This window comes from Podarcis filfolensis (genome assembly GCF_964270895.1).
Source record: "Podarcis filfolensis genome assembly, chromosome: 16".
NCBI classification, from domain to species: Eukaryota; Metazoa; Chordata; class Lepidosauria; order Squamata; family Lacertidae; genus Podarcis; species Podarcis filfolensis.
Window position 1 is genome coordinate 12,056,081 of NC_139620.1, and position 21,382 is coordinate 12,077,462.

Consider the following 21,382-nt stretch of genomic DNA (forward strand, 5'->3'; position numbering starts at 1 on the left):
TGTTTCAGAACTCCAGAAAGATATATATATATTGCCAATGCTTATTTTGTTGTGGTGGTGGTTGTTGCTCAACTTTGCATGACAAATTTGGAACCTGTAAGGAAAGCAGAGTTATGGAATGCAAAAGGAGAAATGGAAGCAGATTCGCACGGGCCCCCTCCCCCCCTATGCAGTCAACAGTTTAGCCGCCAGGAAAGACATTTTGATGTTTTTTTATAATCTAACTCCTGAACAAAATAGAGGATTTATACAGGAAGAAAGATAAAACAGGTAGCATTTTTGTTTTTCATTTTCACTTTCCCCCTTCCCTTCTTCCAGGTCTTCCCCCTGCCCCCCTCAGGGGGAGGGGTGGGACCCAACAACAACCCAATGTTCCTTGATGGTCTGAGTTGTATGTTTATGTATTTTTTTAATCTGGTATATTAAATATAAATTATGTCTTTGCCCCACTCCATGTCTACTTTTTTTAAAACTTTTGTGTGTGTTTTTGTTGGTTTTCTACAAAATAGGCTTTGTTTTTGTTTGCTTTTTCTTTTTTCTTTTTTTTTTTGTAAAACTTTCTTCCCCTCCCATTTTGTTCCACCTGGTTCTGCTTGGAAAATAGTTTTTGTGTTTTGCCATTTTTTTCCCACCTTGGCAAAAAAACAAAACCTTGGTGTACGTGTTTGTGTGTGTGGATAGGGAGGGGGGGTAAAAACAGAAGTGGCTGGGCAGTTGAGGGGATCAGGAGGGATGTATGTGGGAGGAGGGAGGGGATTCTACATCATGTATACGAGTAGTCTATGTCTGGAATTCCACCGTCTCTGTACCCACGGGTTGTGCCGTAGCCGATGGTGTGGGTGCTTTTGTAAAGACTGGTTCCATTGGATGGGAATATGGTATGGATGACGTACTCCTCCTTTGCCCGGTGCGGGTTGATTGGAAGCATCTGCAACCCGGGGCCTCTGATTTCCAGGATGGAGTTGTCCTTCTTGGTGCCCGACTCCACATAGTCATCTTTCTTCCGACTGCCTCGCTCCCGTGTCAGCAGCTCTCCCGTCCGGTGGACATACCAGCAGATGGCAGCCAAGACTAGGAAGAGGAAGACCAAGGACACCGCCCCGCCAATGATCCCTGCCAACGGCAGCCCGGCCATTGGGTCCATGTTTTGCTCATGGTTGAGGGTGGTGGTGGGGCTGTACATGTCTGCCGTCTCGGCCTTGGCACACACTGGGGTCTCATCAGGCACATAGGTGCTGCCCGTCTCCATGGTGACCATGCAGATGATATAGGTGGACTTGGGCTCCAGGGCTGTCAGCAAGTACTCTGTCTTGTCGCCTTGTACCAGGGTCTCTGTGATGGAGCCCACGGCTGGGCTGTGGCCCAGGCGCAACCAGCTCAGGCGGAAAGAGGCTGCCGGGAGCATTGCCTTCCAGCTGATGCGGATGCTGTCAGCGGTTAGCGGCTTGACGTTCAGAATCAGTGCTTTGGCTCCAGCGCCGGTGGCCATTGGGTAGTCAACATTGGAATCTGGCAGTTGGATGCCAGGCCTCTTGGCCTTGAGGGTGAAAAGGGAGCCCTGTGGGGTTGTGACAGCAGCATTGCTGGCAGTCGTCTTGGCTGCCACCACCACTCCTGAATTGCTCTGCGGGCCCACGTCAAAGCACTCATCCATCTCATTGGTGATGTCCTTGATGGCCATGCCTCTGACCTTATCGGGGCCTTGGCACATCAGCCCTCTCACATTCACCACAGCAGCCCGGGCCTTGACCCAGTCCCTCAACCACATGAGGTTACAGCCACAGTACCAGGGGTTGTTCCTCAGCAGGAGCTGGGAGAGACTGTCAAGGTCATCAAAGAGACCCTTGGGCAGAGTGGTCAGGTTGTTGTTGGACAGGTCCAGCTTCTCCAGTTCCCTCATCTTGGAAAGGGTGTTGTAGGGGATGTGGCTGATGGCATTGTCTTGGAGGTACAGCTTTTGCAGATGAGCGCTGGGCAGGTTGAGAGGTGGGGCTGCCAGAGAGTTGCGCACCAGCGAGAGCTCACTGAGGTTCTGGAGGCGGCTGAAGGTGTCGTCTGCAATGCGCTGGTTGGCCAAGAGGTTGCCATCTAGCACCAGGCGCCGCAAGCTGATCAGCCCCTTGAAGGCATGGAGGGGGATGGTGGATATGCGGTTGTCGTCCAGCCTCAGTTCCTCTAGGGTGCGGGGCAGGCCAGAGGGGATGCTGCTGAGGTGGTTGCGAGAGAGGAAGAGCAACTTGAGGCGTGTGCTGTCCGCAAAGGCATCGTCTTCGATGCTGACAGTGGAGACGGAGTTGTCGTCCAGGTGCAGCTTCTCCAGGAGAGGGATGCGCGCCAGGGAGTCGCGGGCGATGGTTCGGACGTTGTTGTCCTGAAGGTGAAGTTCCCGCAACGAACGGGGCAGATTGATGGGGAACTCATCCAGGTCATTTTCATAGAGGTAGATGACCTGATGGGAATTGAATTAAGAGGAAATTCAACAGGGCAGTAGAGAGTGGAAATGGTGTGCAAATTTTTGTTTTTTTAAAAGCCGCATTTAACACTTCCTCAAACCTGAGCAATTTGGGTTCCAGTTAGTCCATATTAAAATGCCTGTCATCAGCCTAGAAATCATGAACTTACCACAAGGAAAAGGTGTTTAAATTATTACATTTTTTAAAAAATAGGACTTGGCATTAAACAGGCGAGGGAACTTGAGCTTCAAACCTAGTGTGTAAATTCCAACCCTGTGCTAAAAATCAAAGTATGCTGCTAAACATACCCCAGAACCCTTCTCAAAACCAGAAATCCACATGGAATCTAAAATGTGAACATATTTTGAATTCCAACATGGATTTGGGTGTATCTACTCAAAATAAAAAAGAAAAAAAAGGTTTAATCTCTAGCCCCAAACATTTTCTCCAAAGTCTAAGGACCTGGACCAATTGGGCACTGTGGGAACCTGCCTTTCATGGGGTCAGAGCACTGGTGCATCTGGCCCAACATTACATAATTTAGAAGCGGGGAACCTGTGACCTTCCTGATATTTCTGGAATACAATTGCCATCAACCCTAACCATTTTGGCTGGGGCTGATGGGAGTCCAACAACTCCCAATTCTGGGTTATTCCCGTTAGCAGTGGCACTTTAAGGCCTTGGACAAATTAGAGGTATTTATTGGCCTCTGCTCCTTGATATCCTTTTAACTGAAAATGAAAAACATTGAACCAGAGCCATTTTTTAAAATAAAAAAATACATTTAAAAATAATTAAAAACAATAAAATTTAAAAACAGATGAAATCAAATCACTTCGGGATAGGCCAGTCAAAACACAAACATTTTCAGCAGGCATCTATAAGTCTGCTATTAATATTTCATGGGCTGGGCCTCACCTTTAGGAACATAGGAAGCTGCCTTTTATGAGGTCAGATCATTGGCCCACCAAGTGCAATATTGTCTATATTGACCGGCAGCAGCTGATGAGGGTTGGAGACAGGAGTCTCTCCTAGCCCTACTGGAGATTCCACTGTGGATTGAACATGGGACCTTCTGCATGCAAAGCTGATGGTCTACCACTGAGCTACAGCCCCCTTCTCATGCACTGTAAATTTATGGCAAAACAAGCACAAACATTAATTCAGTGTGAGCTGATGAGGGGTCATAGCCCAGTGTGTGCTGGGGGGGGGTGTCTCAGTTTCAGTCCCTGGCATTTCCTGTTCAAAGGCTCAGGTAGCAGTTGATGCAAAAGACTCTTCCTTCTCAGACCCTGGAGAGCTGCTGCCAGTCAGAGCAGGCAATAGTGGGTGAGCTCTAATCTCAGATAAGGCAGCTTCTGATACTGTCACGTTTACCTGGCGATTTTTGCATGTTGAACTGGTCTTGTGAATATTCACAAGTTCTGAAACAGAACGTCCTGAAAACTTCTGCAAATCAGTAATTTGAAAGAATTGGGATGCGATGGCAAGTCACCATAATCTGGACACACATGAAGACAGCCTTCCCCAACCTGGTGTCCTCCACTTATTTTTGGACTCCCATCAACCCTGGCAACTGGACATGCTGGCTGCGGCTGATGCAAGTTTGGTCCAGCCACATCCAGAGAGCAACATTTTGGGAAAGCCTGTATTACAGTGTCCACAAGACTGTAGTTCAAGACACCAAAGTCTGAGCAAAACATTATCAGGTTAATCCTTGGGGAGAGGGAAAGTGTCCATCAACGTAAGTTTCATAAACCAAAGATTTCTACAGCTACTATTTAAGAATTCTGAAGGGGAGAAAAAGTTGGGTCAAGCCACATTCAGCCTCAGCTCATTAATTAAGATCAGCCACCCTCTTTCCAAAAATAAAGTTCCCCGGTTGTACAACCTGAACATTTAGCTTTTTCTTCAAGGTGGAGGGGATGCCGGCATTGTTGATCTGATTGTTCTGCAGGTATAGGGTGGTGGCATCATCCGGGATGTCAGCTGGGATGGAGGTCAGGCCCCGGTCATTGCAATAAATGAAGCCGTTGTCGCAGCGGCAAACAGATGGGCAGGTGGTGCTGTCAATCACTTCGCTCAGGAAGGCAACCAGGCCGTAGCAGAGGAACAGCCAGTCACGCAAGTCCATGGCAGCTGCTGTTGTCACCACGGTGGCTGTCACCACAGCGGCTGTGGGTGAGGTGGTCGCCATGGTTCGCAGGGGTGGTTGGTGCTAGGCTGTCCTGCGGTTAGGCTTTTGGAACCTGCAGATGGAATGTTTTTATTTTATTTATAGTCTTGTTTTTTTGTTTTGGTCTCAAGGTGAAAAGATGCAGGGGGAGCCTAGCACCCCTGCCATGCAGTTAGTTTCCCTCCCTCCCTCCCTGACTACCAAGTTAGCATTTAATTCAAAACCAGGGCTTAGCTCCGGAATATGTCTTCAAATCCAGGGTTTCAACCCTAGGGTATATAAAGTGCAAACTCATTTATATATGGAAAGCTAGCATGATATAGCAGATGTGGGATGTTGCAAAGTTCTAATCCCCACTCAGCAAGCGATCTTGGACCAATTCACTCTGTCTTAGCTCAGCCTGCCTCCACAGGGTTCTTGTAATACTAGAGTAGGGGCAAAGGTAGCCAACGTAGTGCCCTCCTGATGTTCTGGAGTACAATTCCCATATTTCCTGAATGGCCATGCTGTCTGTGGCCGATGAGAGTTGTAGTCCAAAATGTCTGGAGGGCACCACCTTGAGTCCCTTAAGAACCAATGTTTTATTAAGTGACGATAAGCATTTGCAGAGCGCCTTTTCCCCTCAACGCAGCATAAACCACAAACAGCACCCACATGACTTTGATTAGACTGGACTGAGTTTACTGCACAGACAATATGTGGTATTGCCTGCCCCATACTATGCCACTTCTGACTGCAGGTGTGTCCCCCTGACCCATCATCAAATGTTTCCTGCTTGAAAAAAGCCAGCACTGGTTGGAGATGGCAAGGCTGAAACCCTTCTCCTTGATGCACTTGATTTCTATGGCCATTGGAAGGTTTCATTTCATGCAGGAGGAGAACTCATTCATAAAGTTTTCCCCAAGCCATGATCTGAAGTGATAAAAAGTCCAGGAAGAGTTACTGTTTGCATGCCTAAATTGTCTCCATTAGGGCCTGGAATCTGGTGCCAACATCTAGCAAAATAAATAGGCTTGGAAGAAAGGCCCCACTAAAGGTGTAAATAACTGGCACATGCTAACAACTTGTGTGAGTCAATAGACACAATGGGGAAGTTGTGTGTTAACCTTGTTAGGAAATGCCAAAGTCTGATAGCTAAGTACCTGAAAGGCTTTGAATGCCTTTTAAAACAACAACTTTAATTGGTGTGAAACCATTGATTGGATTTTTAATTGGATTTTAATCAGAGTCATGCCTTTCCCCATGAAAGGATTTCAGTGTTGATGGTGACCTGGGCATTTGTTTTAAAGTCACAGGATCAGAAGGGTACCAGTGGAGATCATCTAGACCAGGTGCTGCGGAACTATAGCTCCCATCATCCCCTGCTTTTGGCCATGCTTACTAGGGCTGATGGGAGTTATAATGCCGCAATATCTGGGAAAGTCAATGGTTTTCCACCCTGATCTTGACTGACTACAAAGCAGGAGGAAAAGACCATCAGAGAAGGCTGCAAGAATCTCAGCTTGGCCTGTGTGTTCATTTTGCTGGAACAACTACAGTTCTCAAATGCACAATGAGTCTTACCCAGATCCCTGCTCTGAATTTAGCCACAGTCCTGGGTTGGCCTACAAGCTTTATTCAGGTTCCTCAGTTCTACTGGCTGGCTGTGTCCTGTTCAAGACTATCTGGATAACGGAGAGTGAGTTACTGACTAAGGAATCCTCCTGCGTTTGGAACAAGACCGGTGTGTGGAAATCTGCCATTTTGCCATAAACTTCTATATGCCTCCTTCCCTGCTTATCCCCTCCACCCCGAACGAGAGCATGTAATAGAACCGGGGTGATGGCATTGCCCATGCTGTTTCTTTGCCACCTCTGACAAAAGGGTGAAACTATCTTGGTCTGTCATCTTTACAGTGCATGGTCTCTCCCCTTTTGGAGACAAAGCTTAGTTTAAGTTCTATATGGTCCTCGACACACCTTGTACCTAGATTTTTTTTGTATGTGTGATTGAGATAGACCTGTCAGAGTGCTGGGCATGTCATTTGCTCGGAGATGTTAGTTGCTGAGAGCCACACTAGCAGCCAAGCACATGGTGTTGCAATGCTGGAAGTTGCCTATTGGTCTTGAGGCTGAGCAATCGGTCACACACGTTGGATCAAACAACAAAGGGAGGGTGGTGGTGGTGGTGGTATAGACTAAAAGTTGTATCCAGTGTTAGTACTACACAGAGTGGACTCATTGCCATTAATGAATGCAGCCTAACAGGTCCGCTAATTTCGGTGGGTCCAGTCTTTGTTGAATACAACCCTTAATAAAATATTGAGAAGTTTCAGGTAATTTGGCAGGTCTGCTTGGGCTTTTTCAGAGACTGGCAGTCTGATTCTCTCTGTATCAACACTGTCAGTCCTTTACGTCTTCTGTATCCACTTTCTCTCCTTTTTCCCATTTAAGTGGGGGTGTGAGTTAAGTGGGATGGGAGTAGGACTGGGTTTTGGTAGAAAGGAAAAGGGGGTTATTAACAATCACAGTAATTTGTTTATATTCAAAACACACACACCAGACAAACACCCTGACAAGGGGAAGCAGTTCGGTATTTTAAAAAATGTAGCAGGTGAATGCATTTTTTTCTTTTTTCTTTTAAAGTATCCTCTCTTTCCTCCAACCCTCCCCACTCCCCCCAAAAAGAAAAAGAAAACAAGGGACAAAGGCAACTTGGATCCATGTTCTCTTTGTGGACATCTTAGTGTAAATAGCACAGAAATAGCCAGATTTATATCCTGGTGGTTTGATACATAAAGGCCAGGCCTCTGTATTTCTACCACCAGATTGAAAGAAAGGGAGCAGCCCTGCCACCCAATCTATAGGCACGGCTCCCAGTGCTAAACCCTTTTGGTAGCATCTGTCAGACTGGAGAAGCGGCTTGCAGTGGCATTATAAATCCCTCTTAAGATGACCGTATAGAGTGGGAAAGCTGACATGCAACAATCACAACCTCTGGGAAGCCTCAATCTTGCATACATTAAGGCCCCATTTACACCATACATTTTGAAAAGTATTGTACCATTTTTTATAGTCACGACTTCCCCCAAATAATCCTGAAGTGTAGTTTGCTAACTACACCAAAGGATTCATGTGTTGCCTCCTGCCACTTTGCTTTCAAGTGGGGACTTCTAAAGTACTTCTTCACCTAGTAGTTCAGCTATAGAATTTGCACTCACAAATAACTTTTGTTCAGACAAATAACTGGAGGATACAAGGCTATGAGTTGCCATTAATAGCCATGGTGGCTCCGTTCTTCCTCCTCTATTGGAGGCACTTAAGCTTCTGAATACCAGTTGCTAGAGAATCACAAGTGGGGAAAGCGCTGTAATGCGCAGAGGTCCTGCTTGTGGACTTCTCACAGGCATTAGGTTGGCCATTGTGAGAACAGGATGCTGGACTAGATGGGCCACTGGCATGATCCAACAGGGCTCTTTTTAGATGATGAGGTTCACATCAGAAAATATAAGCTGGGGTGGGCCGCCTATGGCTCTCCGGATGTTGCTGACCACAGCTCTCACAGCCAGCATGGCCAGTGTCAGGGATGATGGGAGCTGTAGTCCAAAGAATAGAGGGCCAGAGTTTCCTCATCCCTCTAATTAGATCTATCTATCTCCTCATGCAGCTGTGTTGCATCTGCAGGTTTTGGGGTTTATTTTTTGTAACCGTGCATAATATCTCTAAGCACTTGCAGAATAAACTCAGAATTTGGGCACACCAAATCTGGTGGAGTTCCTTTTGGCGGGAGGAGGTACGTAAAGGCTTGGCTATTTGACCAAAGTTGTTAGATGGCCTGAAGTGCTCTTCCCCTTCTGCTGAAAATGGAAATAGCTGCGTTTCAGGAGTTGGATGGGGGGCTGGGCGGGGGAATGAGTGCCCTTGCAGCTTCCTCACTGCTGCTCATCAGATTCCCAATTACATTGCATAAAAGACCTTTGGAGAGCGAGGGAGAAAAGGCCTGGCTTCGGAGATGGAGGCCTGAAAGGCGCCTGTCGCTTTAACCACCTCTTTTGGCTGCTCCTTTATGCCCCTGTTGTTTATATTACACGGTTTATGTAGCCTATCAAATTAAGGCCAGTAAATCGCTTTGCTTTATGGCCTCGGTTTTTATTCTCTTGGATCTCTCCCCGAGAGCGGGAAGAAAGCAAAGGAAGCAACAAAAGTGGGGGTAAGGAGTGGCGGAAGGAACAAATGGAAGCTTGGCAGGGCAAAGGGATAATAGAATCATAGACCTGTAGAGTTTGAAGGGACAATGAGGATCATCTAGTCCAACTCCCTACAATACAGGAATCTTTTGCCGAATGTGGGGCTCAAACCCACGACCCTGAGATCTGTATTCTAGGGCTGTCTCCCAGCTGTCGCTCTTTTATAGAAGGGATTCACATGTCAGGAATGTAGGTATAGTGGATGAAAGGGCCTTGGCCCAACAAATCCACTTTAACAACAGCAGAGTTTTTGCAGTTAGAAAAGAGATGGGGAAACACAAAGAAAAGTGTGGGATGACAACAGAATGACAGGAAAACCTATAACCTCCCTTCAAACAAAGAAGAATGACTGTTTATTAGTTGTTTAACCTCAGTGCAAATAAACCATTAGCGAAGAGGAAGCACTGTATAAACTCCACAAAAGCTTTGTGCAAGCAAATCAGGATGAATGCTGAATAAACAGGTTATCTTGGAAGAGGAGGATTTCAGCTCAGTAGCTGAGCATCTGCTTTGCATGCAGAAGAATCCCCTGCAGGGAAAAAAAAACCCAATAGGATCTCCAGGTATGGCTGGGGCAAGACCCCTGCCTAAAACCCTTGGATGCTGCTCCCAGTCAGCATAGCCAATACTGAGCTAGATGGACCAGTAGTCTGACTTGATATAACGCAGCTTCCTAGAGGAGACTCAGGCCTATTCCTCTTGCCATAGCATTCAGTGGTGATGATGTTAGAGTGCTTCAGAGTCTTAAAGGACCTGAGTTAAGATGGGACGGCGATAAAAGGAGAGTGCTTGATAAAAGAAAAAGGAAGAGTAAAATCCCATGTTTGGGGGCTGTCTATACGCTCTCCTACACCTCCCTACAAGAAGATACTCAAACGTCTGTGCTAAGGGAAGCTGAATTCCACATCTGTAAAAGCACAGCATTGCAGCAGTGTGTAGATCAGTGGCAGAGCACCTGCTTTGCATTTAGAAGGTCCCAGATTTGATTCCTGGTATTATTGGTTGAAAAAATTGGGCATCAGGTGACAGGAAGGACCCATCTTTGTCCAATACCTTGGACAGCCAGTCAAGAGCAAGCTACACTGGACAAATAGTTTGACCTGGTAGAAGGCATCTTCCTAGGCTCCGCATATGCAAATAACTTACGGTCTGCATTTATCTATCTTTGAGGGCTGAGAGACAGGTGTCTGCCAAATGAAAACTTATATTTTCTTGTGCTGGGTGATTGAAACAAAAGATGCTATTGGCTCCTAAAAGGTTAGATTTTTAATTTTGTTTTGCATTTTGCTGTTGGGGAGTTCTGCCAGGGCCATGGCTCTGTGGCTGTAGAAGATTCCCAGTTCAATGCCTCTTCAAGTAGGGCTGGGAACATCCCGTCTGTAACCCTGGATAGCCTCTGCCAGTCAGTGTGGACAATACTGAGCAAGGTGGACCAATGGGTCTGACTCAGTACAAAGCAGATTCACATGTACAAACTTCCTTCTGGTCCTGTTCCACCCATTTCTATGCAATTCTTGCAAGAACAGCTCCTTTTTGTAGCAAATAAAATACATTAAAAAGGGATGGGGAAATGAACTCAGAGCAGAATCACTTTTTAAAAAAAATATGTAAACAGATTCATCTGTTCTCTCTCCCTGTTAATTCACTCCTTCAGTCGCTAATCCATTGCCCCAGCCTCCATGCTCATCAAGCTGTTCTCCCAGCCCCACACCCCACCACATATGCTCCATCCATCCTCTGTCCTTCCAGCTTTGACTTTTCATCCCTGCTTCCCCCAAGCTGGGCATTCACTCATGCGGGACACTGGCAGCTTCCGCTACAGGAGGCGACACTTTACAGGGCTCCTGCGCATCCCTTTTAACCTCGGCTGAGTTAAACTCCTTCCAATGTTATTTTTTACAAGGCCCTTTTCATGGAAGATTTGAGTCGGCAAGGTGTCTTGCTGGGCCAGTGCCCATTAAATCACTAGAAACCACTCACTTGCCTTGACTTCATTATGCATTCAATTCCTCTATAAATTTTACATTTCCTTTTTCTTTCTCCCACCACATTCTTCTACCCCCCACCCCCACTTTTCTATCTCCCTCTGGCTTATTCTTACTTTGGCCATATTCTCTCCATTATGGAACATAAAATCCTTTATAGCCCAATATTTCATGGTGTCAGATAAGAGAGACCAACTGGACACGGTTTCCAGTCTTTTTGCAAAAAGCGGTGCAGATCCCACTAAAATAAAGTCACCGTGGGATTTCCCTTCATCCCTCCCCCATTCAAAACTTCCCAAATTGCTGTAGACAATGTTTTTAACCTTTCAGGAGTGGCTCTGAGCCCCACAGCATGATACTGCTGCTAAGCGGGCTAATGCAATCAATCTCTGGCTGTATTAAGGGATGAGATTACTGGGAAGGGAGACAGGACTGGCTACGGATGAAGCAGGAAATATGGAGGAGAGGACAGCTACAATCTTCTTCCAACACTGTAGTATTCTCACCCAGCATCGGCTCAAATATTTGGGTAGTAGGGTGGTCTCTTCAGGCAAAGCCTCCTGATGGGGAGCCATCGCTTTTGACCTGGAAGAGGCAGAACATGCAGTCCAATCATTTTATCAACCTGCCTTCAGCCTTCTCAAGTGCCCCAGGCAAAGGGGATAGAGCAGCCCTGTTGGGGCATCATGCCATTACAGTACTAGGTTTGGGGCCCTCCCAACAAATGCTTCAAACAATCTGTGGAGGACAGCTCTCTATTAGTGCCTATTAGGCACAACTGCTAAATAGAACCCTGCATGTGCTATGGCAGTATGCTTCTGAAAGCAATGTGCTGAAGATTGCATGACAGGGAAGGGCTCTTGCCTTCCTGTCCAGCTTGTGGAGTTCCCTAGACACATCTGATTGGTCATCAGTGCTTGGAAATAGAAGGCTGGCTAGATGGACCTCTGGTCTGACCTAGCAAGGCTTTCAAGAACGCAAGGAGGGCTTGCTGGATCAGGCCACAGGCCCATCTAATCCAGCTACCTGTTCTCACAGTGGCCACCCAGATGCTTGTGGTAAACCTCAAGCACAACCTGAGCACAAGAGCACTCTCCTCTCCTGTGGTTTCCAGGAAGTGTGGAAGCAGAGCCGAGCCATTGTGACTGGTAGCCATCAAAAGCCCTCTACTCCCTGAATTTGTCTAATCCTCTTTTACAGCCATCTATGTTGGTGGCCATCACTGCCTCCTATGGGGAATAGTGCTTTCTTTCATCTGTCTTGAATTTTCAGCGTTCAACCATTTTCTATGGTTGCTTCCACATGACCTGATTATTGAGCACTCTTTTTTGATCCGTTTGCACAAAATTTGAACATTAATTTTAATGAGCCTACCCTGAGTAAGACTAACCTTGAATACCACTTCACTGGTCTGTGTAGCTCAGTATTGTCGACACAGATTGGCAATAGCTCACCTGGATTTCAAGCAGGGAGGCTTTCCCAGCCCTATTTAGAGATGCCGCAGACTGAACCAGATATCTTCTGAATTCAGAGCATGTGCTCTACCACTGAGCTATTGCCACTTTCTCTAACCAGAGCAATGTGGACCTAAATCACCGTTGGACAACTGACTTAACTGTGAAACACCTTCACAGCACCAGTTGCTGCTTTCTCCCCTATGTTACTTCTTTTACAAATCCAGTGATGATCTCAAAACCACTGCATGTCTAGGATAGCTATCTATAATGTTAAATAATGCAGGGGGGGAGGGCGGTTGTATCAGATGCATTCCTGGCCTAAAATAAAATTCTGCAAGCCAGTGTTAAATCATTTTTAAAAAACCAATCAGAATACAGAGTAAATTTGGTTACTGTTGTGGCATGGCTTCTGCTAGGATTAGGCTGTGGTTCACAAATGGATTAGCTCCTACCATAATGTCACGCCTCCACCTGTATTATTGAGGTGGTTAAAGAGCTTTAAAAGATTAGGCTCCTTCCACTCTTCTGAAGAGCTTTTTAAAAGAGGGGAACAGAGGCGATTCTAATCTGCCCTGGCGATTGTGAAAGCCTGTCAGGATAGGTGGATGTGGAATAAAAACAGAACACAGGAGTGTGTAAATGCTTCCATGAAAGTGAGCTTAAAAAATGGGGAGAGAAATCCGCCATTTAATCCAACCACACTGGATATGCATAACAATGTTTCATGGCAGCCAGGCGTGGGGAGCTAATCTGTATTAAGTGATCTTAAATATGGGTGCCAATTTATGCAGTGCTGATTGAGACCTGGTTAAAAGTGAGCAAAATGCCTGTTGTTATGAGAGGGTAAATGTGTTATGTGGTGGGAGGAGGCCTGCATATTGGGGCTGGGTGATATATGGTTTTCAATATCCTGATATATCACCAGCTAAACATCGCGATATCTGAAATAAGATGGAGCTATGTAGAGGTGAACATGGTTATGTCCTGGCAACTGCTACTAGGTTACAGGTCTAAATCACCACACACTGATGAAAACATCACTTTCTTCAGCAGGCAAGCCATCCAAACAGGACTTTGGTTTGGGGCTTGGATACCAAATAGTGGTATTCAGGTCCAGGACAATCCAAAATACAGTGATGAGACATATTGAATACAAATAATCTGGGAAAATATTGAACAACAACAACAAAAATCTATATTTGATGCATATAATTATATGACAATTACTTCAATGATAGCATGCTTCAACTAAACCATTAAAGATTTCTGGAGAATATATTAATGTTCTATGCAGTTTTAGGGGCAAATTTAAAATTTACAAAAGTAGCGGATATAGTAAAAATATTAATTAAACTTGCATATGATTAACAATTTAGTCTGTTTTCTACTAATTTAAGAATAATTTATGTAATTTACTAGTGTCAAGTTGCATCTCCTTCCCCACTCTGAGGGCCAACTGCAATTGTATGCATGAGTAAGCCCCACTCAGTTCAGCTACTCACTTCTACTTTCCTGGAAATAAGCCCCATTGAATTCACTAGGGCCTGCTTCTGAGTAGACATGCATTTGCTTGCACTGCTTAACGACAAGCACCTACCCTCCCCATCATTTTTACCTCACAACAACCACCCAGTTTCCCATTTCCAGCATCCAGGTAGCAACTGTTAAATCTCCCCCCTTCATTTCCCCCTATTGTGACACAGAAGGGCCCCCCCCAAAGCCCCCATCCCACCAATCTCTCCTTTTTTATCAAAGGAAAGGAGGAAGGGCAAGCAAGCAACGAGGTAGCATCCTTTAATTATTATTTTTTTAACTTCCTTTTTACATGAGGGAAGCTATGGAAGGCAAACCAACAATGTCTTACACAGCAACTTGTCTTTTTTTGTTCTTACTTTTACACAGGGGTGGGGGTAGGTGATCAATCCCAGCCTCAGAAGGGTAGTAAAGGCACCAGGAAGGGGAGAGAAAGGCTTTTTGCGCATGCATGCATGCATGCATGCATCCACACATGCGCGCACACACACAGGCAGAAGGGGAGATGGGAATAAAGAAAAAGAGTTAAATTACAGGGCAAATTTTTTTATTCTTACTCTGAAGAAAACAACCCCCGTTTCTTCTTTTGGGGATGGGTGGGTAAGGAAGGAGAGAAGGGGGCTCCCAGCAAGAAGCCCCGAGCCAGCTCAGACCAGTATCTCTGTAAATCACACCTTCAGACCACTACTAGCCTGCTGAGCCGGGGCTTGCTGCAAAATCAAATGAAGCTGTTGTTTTCCCAGCTATGTACTTTCATAACCGACACCTGCTCTTGCAGAGGCAGCAGAGCTGAGCCAGGGCTCGAAAGAAACATAGTGCTGGCTGCTACGTCTGCTCTTGTGAGTCGCTTGCTGCCTCTGCAGGAGGCAGAGGAAGCACTAAAAAGCACTGGCCAGCTACACGGTTTTCTCAAAATCGCGATGTTTGCCAAATAACATTTTATGAAACCGTTATGGTGTTGTGGACTTCATAACCGACTTTGAACGATATATTGAAAAATCTCCCAGGTCTGCTGCATACTGCAGTGACCTTGGTCACCTCCATACCATCAGGTGTTTTGAGGCAAGGATTCAAATGCACACCAGAAATTTTAGGCTTGCACAGTTAAAGCGGATTAAAGGGCTCTCTTGTTATAGTGAGAAAAATATGCTTTGTAAAAACATGGCCTTTTTGTGGTTAAGGAAGCGTTCGGGAAATGTGCTGAAAAGTGCGGGATGAACCAGGAAGACATAAGCATTGCACTAACAAATCGGGATGGATGCTTTTTGTCGTATAACCTCCCTGCAAACAAGTAAACAAATGCTCCCTAGAGACTGAATATAATTTAACTTCTGCATAAACTTTGTGCAAGCAAATCAGGATGTATGCTCAATAAACAGGTCACCTGGAGGACACCCTTGTGTGGTTTTATAGCCTTCCTCAGCCTGGTGTCCTCTTGATGTCTGACTACAATGTCATGACTGTCGGGGATGATGGAAGTTTCAGTCTCAACAGCATCTGGAAAGCACCCAGTTGGGGGAAGTGTAGACAAGGGGTATGATTTTTACTTAGGGTGTTGGGTTCAAACACCTGAAAAGCCCTGCCAGGTGGCTGCCAGCTGGGGTAGACAACACTGGGTTACATGTCCAAATAGCCCGAGCTCCTTTAAGGCAGTTTCTTATGGTCCTGTTGTACCATTTCCCTGGGAGGGAGGCAGAAAGACAGATCTCAGTGGTAATGATTTACATGCCAAAGGTTAGAGGTTCAACTGGCTTCTACCAGTCACAGTAGACAATATTGGGCTGAATGCCTTATACCAAGCCAGGATATATTCCAACAGAGAGATCATGGCTCAGTAGCTGAGCACATGCTTTTCATGTAGAAGGTTGCAGCTTCAATCTCCCAGAGTCTCCGGTTAAAAGAGGGATGAGGAACCTGTAAACTAATCCATGAATGTTACTGTAGAAGTAGCAGCTTATGTTTTGTTTTTATCATTTTACCAGCAGACTTGTACCTGGCACTGCTCAGGAACTCCCAAAAATCTGACCAGTTTTGAAACTAGCTATTGCAGCAGTGCATCTTTGAAAGGTTCAAACCACCATCTTGATTCAAAATAGTGTCCAATGATATTCAAACATAGGAACCCGAATGTCTGACGCAGCTTCCGCTTGAGTGCAGGAAGCTCTTGCAACCAACCGGAAGCTGCGCCTTGGTTGTCGAACGTTTCGGAAGTCGAACGGTCTTCCGAAACGGATTACATTTGACAACGAGGTTTGACTGTATCTTAATAATTGTCCAAATGCACAGTGAACAAACAAACAACTTTCAAAAAAATATGGTGCCATTTGTTAGTACAGTGGTACCTCGGGTTAAGAACTTAATTCATTCTGGAGGTCTGTTCTTAAGCTGAAACTGTTCTTAACCTGAAGCACCACTTTAGCTAATGGGGCCTCCCGCCGCCGCCGTGCCGCCGCCGTGTGATTTCTGTTCTCATCCCGAAGCAAAGTTTTTAACTCGAGGTACTATTTCTGGGTCAGCGGAGTCTGTAACCAGAAACGTCTGTAACTCAAGGTACCACTGTAATGGAGGTTTATCCCCTCGCGCCGCATACGTCAAGAGTAAACCTAAACCCTGTGATTTAAGTATTTGTGAGGTGGAAAAGGTCAGATATCCCCTTTCTGATCTTTGTTCCACATCACACGGGCTTGTTTCCCATGGGAAACACTCCAGAGCAGAGCTGGCCTGCTTCTGCATAGCTCCTCCCCTTTAGTCTACTTATCTCCGCCTTGGGTTCTATTTCTTGGTGTGATCGGAGAGTGACTGGCAGATAGACAGATGCTTCTTAGCACAGAATTTGAGGGGTGGGGGGAAGAGAGGATATGTATCAGATGAATCTATTTTGAAATGTTTAAAATAACACGTTTTCTGGCAAGTATCCCCTTGGGTACCAATTGGTATGCATTAATTCACTTCTATCTGCCATCCGGCTATTTTTGCATTCTGCAGAATGCTCTTGTTATCTGGCCATTTGCTTGCCTCTCTCAGCATTCCTGTATTAGAAACGCATTCTGCATCCTCACTTTGGTGAGTAACTCCACATCAACAGTTTCCCTCGCTTTTGAAATCCAATCACCAGATTTCTGCCTTTTGTTTCCAACTTCCTTTTCACTTTCTTTCAAGTTTGCTTTACAAAGTTATTGTAATTGAGGTATCTGAGAGCCTGATACCTTACTAGGTTAAAAAACAAAACAGTAATATGCGATCAGCACCTTTGCAAGATAATTAACATCCACTTTGCAACCCTTCCCTTAGCTTCTCTGCACACAAAGTGCCTTGCTTTCACCTAGCAAACTTGAAGCCTTAGAAAGCTTTGCTGAACCTGAGTGATTCATATGAAAGTAGGTGAGTCCTAAGTTCACTCTAAGCCAGTGGCTGGATGATGGAGATAAAGAGGGAAGGGCTGTAGCTTTCATGGCATGGTTTGTGAACTGCCCATGCTCCTCCAGCTGCCCACTGTCAGAAACAGGATGCTGGACTTCACATTTCATAGATTTTTCACACAGCACATAGTTAAACTATGGAATTCACCCTCACAAGACAGAGTGGTGGCCAGAAACTTACAGCTCTAAAATAGGGTTATACAAATTCAGTGGCTATGATCTACCTCCATTGTCAGCAGCAGTCTGTCTCTGAATACTTGGGAATCACAAGTGAGGAGGGTTGCTGTTACACTCAATTCCTGTTTGTGGGCTTCCTATTAAGGCATCTGGTTGGCCACTGTGAGAACAGAGTGCTGCACTAGAGGGGCCACCACAGACTTGATCCAGCAGCCAGGCTCTCCTTATGTTCATATGGCCCTTGGGGCTGATCCAGAAGGGTGGTTCTTCAAGTTAACATAAACTTTGCTAACTCTGAGCTGCTCTGAGATTTGAGAACTTGCAGGCACACGTTTGGGCAGATACCTTGCTCACTTGACAAATGGAGAAGAAAAGGCGTTATGCGTGTGGGAATGGGGGGAAAGATTTAAATCTTATACTGAGCCAGAAAACATGTCTCTGCAAAGCGATCCGTGCTTTTGCTTGTATCCGGTGATGAAAATGGGCACAAAGTTTCATGGAAGTATGTGAAGTAGTACTCTAAAGATCTTACTTTTAAAAGGTAAGTTAAATACACACAAAAAGGTGTTCTCAGGGTGTTGTCAAGGGAGGCTTGGTGTATGGTTTAATTTCCTGAGAGGGGACTCAGGGGTTGGAGAAGCATTCCTCCTTAGAATCATAGAACTGTAGTGTTGGAAGGGACCTTAAGAGTCATCTAGCCTGACCCTCGTGCAATGCTGGAATCTTTTGCTCAACATGCAGCTTGAACCCACGACCCTGAGATTAAAAGTCTCTACCATTCTAAGTATGTGGGACATGCTGCTTTTGCTTATGACTGAGAAAAAAGGCAGTCTGTTTATGATCAGGGGCACTCCTGTTTAAATTACAATATTACTTCAAATCAAATTTGTCAGAGATGGTATTGGTAGGCCATCTGCTTTGCATGCCTAAGGCGTTGGGTTCAAGCCATGGTGGCGTTCCCTGGTGAGCTGTACAGGTGAGCAGGAATTCAAAAGGGTGAGATCCAGATTCCAAGTCCAACATGACAAACACTACATCACACCACACCCCAGTCTCATCTTTCTGGATGTCTGTGTTGGCAGATACAGTATTCTGAGATAGCTGGGTTGGTCGAGGCAAATTAATGATGCAACATAGATCTAACTCTTATATTTTTGCCCAGTCTTTCTTTGAAGGAGCTCAGGGTGGCCTTGCGGTTTCCTCTTGCCCATTTTTATCCTCACTACAAACCTTTGAGGTAGGTGAATCTGAAAGAGAATACCTAACTGGCCCAAGGCCACCAAGTGAATTTAATGGCTGAGCGGGAATTCAAACTGGGTGAAACCCAGATTCAAAGTCCCAATGCTATGGCCACTCTGTCACACTGGCCTCCATGTATGCCAACTTGCTGTTATACTGAAGGACTGTTAGCTGTGAACATTTTAAAACAGCAAACCCATTCAGTGCAAGAACATGCATAGTCACACACAAACACTGAAACTCCTCAAGTGACATGGGGACCAAGGGTGGGGAACTTCGGGCCCAGGTGCCTAATGCGGCCCTCAGAATCTCACTGCCTGGTCCTTGGGACCCTCCCCACACCACTCCCCTTCCCCAGCCACGCCCCCTCTTCCCTGGCCACTTTCCTTACTGCCTCTGCTTTGCGTCCTTGGCTGGAGGATTTTAACCTTACAATTCTTTATTAAAGGCACCTCCCTAGCCTTTTCTTTAGTACTCAGATGCCAAACCCTAGGGCTACACAACCTGTTTTGTGACATCAGAGCAGCTCAGCCAATGGCAGAAAAGAGGGTGTGTATGAGACACAGACACCTCTGTTTGTTCAGCCACACTCTCTCACACACTTCTTTCTAACAGGCCATGGGCATAACAGTCTGCTAAATAATTGACACCCCCCCTTCACTGTTTGTACTTGGCGTGGGAATGCATTATAGAAAGGGCAGGGAACAAAAAGAGTTGACAAAGATGCAACAGGCTCATCCCAGAGGCAACAATCCAGTTATTGGGATTTCCCATCTACACACACGTCTCTTTTTTTGTCTTTTTTTAAAAAAGTAAGGTAAATTAGGATGATGAAATCTACCTCTCTCTAACCTGACAGCAATTTTTCAGCATGGGAAAACTGTGCTGTACTGATGCCCAGATGTTGTCGCTGCAGATGAGGTTGATCAGATGTAAACTACTAATGTTATTTTCCCCAGAAGGAATCAGTATCCATCTGCTTTGTGTGTGTGTGATGTTGTTCTGCGTAGCTAGAATTTTAGCATTTGGCATCAACACCAAGTCTCCCCAACACCGCACCTGAATATTTTTAAGGGGTATGTGAGCCAAGTGGCCTAGGTTTTCACAGAATGTCCACCACCTGCTGATTTGAGAGAAGGATGGGGAACCTGTGGCCCCAGGTTGCCTACCTATGTCTCAGGTCACACCCACACCATACATTTAAAGCACATGGCTTTCCCCAAAGAATTCTGAGAACTGAGGTTTAAGAGTGCTGGGAATTTTAGCTCTGTGAAGCATCGACTGCAGTTCCCAGGATTCCATGGGGGAAGCCACTTATTTTAAATACTTGTGAAAGCTCTGCAAATGTATGGTGTGGAACCGCCTTGTTTTTATGAACAGTGGCATAGTGAAGCAGGAAGGGAGTGCAGGCACTTATTTCACAGCAGGGATGATGATGTTGCCTCCTAGGGTTTTATTTGCCAATCAATAAGCTTTTCTCAGAGAGAAACCAACCAAATAAGCCAAGCAGAAGAACAGGTAACTTACATGAGCATGCATGCTAAGAGTTAAACTGACACTTTTTTTGGGGGGGGAGAAATGATGACATCAAAAATCCTTTTATTATGACCAAAGTGATCCAAAATGGTGGGCAAGCTTTTGAGTCCACCAGAACTTATTACCAGGCCAGATAGTAAGTTTGAGGCAGGGGAAGCCAACTTTGTATTCAAGCTATATAACATCCATATTGGTCAAAAAATCATTTCTGTTGAATAGTTTTAGGGTGCTTCCAGATAAGCTGTTCATTGTGCATTTATCCTTATTTGATTGCAGGGAGGTTAGACAATGTTGGCTATTTGTGGGGGGGGGGAGCAGTCTGTGGGGAAGAGAGTTTGTTGTGAGTGGGCTCCCAAATCAACTTTTAATTGTGCAACCAGAATTTGCCAGCATGTGATGGAATATCACCCCAAAATAGTGCTAGCCTGCACGTGACCATGACAATGAGGGCCTTCATATCAGAATTTAGCACTACAACACTGCTTATGAATCTTGTCGTGATGCTAAGTCTCTGAACAACAGAGCTGGCAACATTTGGGAGCTGAACCCCTTGGCAGCTATTATATAGATCTGATCTGGCAGTGCGTGGGACAGGATGGATGGAGCCGGGTGTGTGTTGCGATGCTTCCGAGTAAACTCAGCTTCCATTCACCACATAACCAGAAAAGAAAAGAAAAAGAAAAACAGCCCAATTCCTGGAGGAGTCTTTAATCTGCCTAATAATTCATATCGCTGCTAAATCCCTGCCCACAGCCCCCAAGTTCATACACCCTCTTCTTCCCAAACCCCTTGCCTGAAGGAACACATGTTTAAATATTAAAATCGGCTCTTGCGTCTTTAAAGTTTCCATCAGGCTTGAATGCATTCAAAGCAAAGAATATTAGCTAGGCAGAAGAAGTAAGAGTAAACTTGGGATGTTGACTCTTCCTACAAAGCTCTCACTCTCTCTCCTTTTATTAATAGAAAGGGCCAGACCTTACATTGGTATAAAGATCTGCGAAAGAGCCATTTCTTTATTTCTTTTTTTGGTCAACACCACCCAGCATTCCAGCTCCAAAGCTGCAACCGTGTTTTTGCACCGGGGACAATGCAACACATTTGGTGAAAGGGTTTGAGGAGAAAGATCTGCAACTTCTGCCACATCTACACTATACATTTAAAGCACATGGCTTTCCCCAGAGA

At 45.4% G+C, this 21,382-nt stretch overlaps 2 protein-coding genes across 8 annotated transcripts in view; one reads left to right on the forward strand and one right to left on the reverse strand.

Moving 5' to 3' along the window:
• The window catches only part of MACROD1 (mono-ADP ribosylhydrolase 1), a 309,756-nt gene that overhangs the window by 44,764 nt on the left and 243,610 nt on the right, over positions 1-21,382 (forward strand). The window lies entirely within an intron of this gene.
• FLRT1 (fibronectin leucine rich transmembrane protein 1) overlaps positions 197-21,382 on the reverse strand; it is a 158,405-nt gene continuing 137,219 nt past the window's right edge. For all 4 annotated transcript variants that reach the window (XM_083591783.1, XM_083591782.1, XM_083591781.1 and 1 more), the window contains 2 exons: positions 4,345-4,702; positions 197-2,449 (listed from right to left, as the gene is read on the reverse strand). In XM_083591783.1, the coding sequence (XP_083447909.1) occupies positions 764-2,449; positions 4,345-4,650 (1,992 nt within the window). In that variant the 5' untranslated portion in view covers positions 4,651-4,702 and the 3' untranslated portion in view covers positions 197-763. The remainder of the gene's footprint in view (positions 2,450-4,344; positions 4,703-21,382) is intronic.